General features: G+C 32.5%; 1 protein-coding gene across 1 annotated transcript; it reads left to right on the plus strand.

Moving 5' to 3' along the window:
* Positions 1–519: 519 nt before the first annotated feature.
* LOC131074155 (cytochrome P450 86B1) lies at positions 520–3,472 on the plus strand. The gene is made up of 2 exons (XM_058010725.2): positions 520–1,407; positions 2,810–3,472. Exons 1-2 carry the CDS (start codon positions 520–522, stop codon positions 3,470–3,472), a joined length of 1,551 nt encoding a protein of 516 aa, XP_057866708.2.
* Positions 3,473–3,783: the final 311 nt, after the last annotated feature.

The raw sequence follows: 3,783 nt of genomic DNA on the forward strand, positions 1-3,783 counted from the left end.
CTCTCAAACTTTGTTCTATGATTTTAGGTTTTTGTTTGGTTCCTCCCATGATGTGCAATTTTCAAAGTTGTTTGGATTTCTTCTATCAAGTTGTGATTCCATAGCTCAGGGTCTGTGTAATCTTGTTGGACCTTCTCGTCAGTGTGAATCATTATCGTTTAAGTAAAAAAAATATCGCGAGTTGAATTTCTGGATTTGACTGTGTGTATCATTTCTTTTTTATTTTAGCATTTGGAGGTTAAACTGCTTTAAAGTAGTTTGGAGCTGTCAGCCCACTAGAGTTTGGCTTGAGGTTGTTGTTACAACAAGAAAAGCTTTTGTTCCTTATATTTGTTTTATACTTAATGAATACTGTTTTTGGATTCAACTGTGTGAGATTTTTTTGCATCAACGTTTTGGATCACGCTCCGTAATCCATTATTGTGATTCAAGAATTGTTTTATACTTGCTTAGTTGAAATCTTATTTTCAAGATTCCCACATAGTTCAGAAGGTACCAAGGTATTGAGCAATTCAAACCATGGATCTTTACATCATTCCAGTGGCATCCACCATGCTAGCATTAGTAAGCATCATAACATGGCATTGTCTGAAATCAAAGAGTAGCCTACCTCTAAATTGGCCTCTGCTAGGCATGATGCCATCCCTGCTATGGAACATAACCAATGTCTATGACTATGCAACCAAAGTAGTCATAGAAAATGGTGGCACCTTCAAATTTAGAGGCCCTTGGATATCAAGGGATCTCTTTGAGGTAGTCACCTCAAGTCCTCTTAATCTAGAGCACATTCTGAAGAATGATTTCCCCAATTTCCCAAGGGGTCCCTATTTCAAGGGTGTTTTCTTTGAAATATTTGGTGATGGTTTGTTCACAGCAGACCATGACTTATGGAGGAGACAAAGAAAAGCAGTGGGAATAGCCATAAGCAGCAGCAGTTTCAGAGACAGGAATATAATTTTGTTGCAAAAGTCACTGCAGGAAAAAATCATACCAGTTCTTCAAGAAGCAAAAGACAAGAAATCATTGTTTGATCTGCAAGATATTTTTCTTAGATTCAATTTTGATGTAATCTGTATGACCATATTGGGTAAAGATCCCGGATGTTTAAGCTCTGGTCCTCTTCTTGATGTCCCATTTGCCATGGCCTTTGATGAAGCTATAGAAGCATGCACTTATAGGCTCATTTTTCCTCCATTTTTATGGAGATTTATGAGATTTTTGAATGTAGGGTCTGAGAAAAAGCTGAGGAGAGCTCAAGCAGTGATATGTGAATTTGCATCAGAGATGGTGAAGAGTAGAATTGAGGAGCTCAAGTCAGGAGGAGAAACACTTCAAGGTGACATTTTGTCAAGCTTTATCAAGTTGGAGGAAGAAGAAGGGCGTTCCCCTCCTGAAAAATTGCTGCAGGTATGAAACAAATTTAAAGAAGAATACACCTTTTCCCATGTTTGAATTATCAGTTCTTAACTGTAATGATTATGTAGTTGGTTTTTGTGGGAAGGGAATATATCTGCTATCAAAGAACTGAATTCTCAGTTCTTAAACTTTAAGGATTGTGTAGTTGGTTTTGTGCAAAGGGAATATTTCTGCTATCAAAGAGTTAAAATTTGAGTTTAGGAGGATTTTATCTTCTATTTAAGAATTAGATTTCCAGATAAAACACAGGCAATCTTACTTATAAACACCTTATCTTCAAGGTACGAAGTTTTAAAATTATATTAATCTTTAAAATGTCAGATCACCTTTGACAATGGAAGAGAAGTATTGTTTATCATTTGTTACAGATCTTTTGCTAAGGTGTTTATCAAGTCAATAGACTATAGATTTTAAGTTATTTTTGTTTTGTTTTTTTAATTTTTATTAATAATGATAATTTTTTTATTTAATATGATAATTGCATTGGTTGATTAAAAATCTAGTCTCTCTTTTATCCAATGTTAAAAGTTATAAATTTAATTTGTTTTTTAATAATAGATTTGTTATAGTTTAAGTATTAATTTGATTGTAAGAAATTATCAAAAATAATTAAAGTGTTATGTTTATCAAGTTTTTATATGGTGATATAGTTATGGATTTGTTGATGATTATTTTAAATTTTCAATTGAGGAGTGAGACTCTGTGAAATATCGATAGTTCTTTCTTCTTCTCTAAAATATATTTTGTTTTTGTTTTTTAATTGATTTAGGATGTTTGTGTAGTGCTTTTTGTTACTGGTTTGGGTCTTGTTGTCTACAAACACTTATATTTCTCTATATTTGTAGTTTTTATGTTATTTGTTAAGCTTTATTGATGATTCTATTCAAATGTTGTAAAAGAATTCGAGCCTTTTCAGATATTCATATTTACTATCTAACTTAAAAAAGGATAGTCATGTATACTTTAAATGACATTTTAAAATGCTTTATTTTTGTTGTTGTTGAAAGTTTTTTTATCAAATTCAAAGAATCATTTAACTTCAAAAAACTATTCTATTTTTTTAAAAAACCTCCTTAAAATAAACAAAAGACACTTTGTTTAATGGCAAAATTCATATTGTAAACATTTAGATGGTGCTTACTTCAAATCTTCTTCAATACGACAATAATTAGACAGTCCACTTCCCCCATAAATAAATAATCTTAAAAAATGTTTTCCCTTCTCCAGTCCCCACAAAGTGAATTATGGATTATGTCAGGAACATTACTTGAAGCTGCTGAAAATAAGTTACATATTAATCTTCAATATAATTTTTTTCTAAAATGTTACGACAGTTTTGAAATATGCCAATGCTAAACTTCATTATTAACCACTGTCTTCTAATGGTTTGCAGGATTTAACTATGAGCATGTTTCTTGCTGGTAGAGATACTTCTGCTTTATCTCTTTGCTGGTTCTTCTGGCTTCTGAGCAGGCACCCAAATGTAGAGCAAAAGATAATCTCTGAAATCACCCAGATACTGAGCTCAAAACAGTTGAATAACAACAACAACAATATTTCTTATGATAAGATGGATTTGTTTGGTTTAGAAGAATTGAGATGCATGAACTATTTGCAGGCAGCAGTATCTGAAACCCTAAGGCTTTATCCTCCTGTCCCCATAAGTTACAGACAAGCTATAGAAGACAGCATTTTGCCTGATGGAACACATGTTAAGAAAGGCTCAAAGCTTCTGTATTTTATCTATGCTACAAATAGAATGGAGAGCCTTTGGGGGAAGGATGCCTTGGAATTCAAGCCTGAAAGATGGATTGACAAAGAGGGAGTTTGTATGAAAGAGTGGGATTATAAGTTTCCTGTGTTTAATGCTGGTCCTAGGCTGTGCTTAGGAAGAGATATTGCTTATGTCAACATGAAGTTTATGGCTGCAAATATTCTTTCTCGTTATAAAGTGAAGGTTGATCCTGGTCACAAGGTGAAGCCTAAGTTTGGACTTACTCTCTTCATGAAACATGGCCTCAAGGTTAGCTTGGAATCAAGAGATGGTATTGTATAATGAATAAGTGAGTTTATCGTTCATTTCATTGATGTGAGCAATACTACAATTTTATTGTAGTAGAGTTAATCTCCACTGAGGAGAGCTTATTGGTTTGCCACAAATATCATGCAAAGTGTGCAATGCTAGACAGAATAAATGTATTTGTTTCTAATGAAAAATAGAGAATGTGGAACTTATATTTAAATCTAGTAATAATGGTATATTTCAGTTTTTTTTTTCTTATAGATTTATTGTGATTTGTTTATCTTTAATGTAATGAATAGTTTGTAAAATGATATATTTTCTATCGAAGATGGTATATAATTTGA

Source organism: Cryptomeria japonica, chromosome 4 (assembly GCF_030272615.1).
Source record: "Cryptomeria japonica chromosome 4, Sugi_1.0, whole genome shotgun sequence".
In the NCBI taxonomy this organism is placed as follows: domain Eukaryota; kingdom Viridiplantae; phylum Streptophyta; class Pinopsida; order Cupressales; family Cupressaceae; genus Cryptomeria; species Cryptomeria japonica.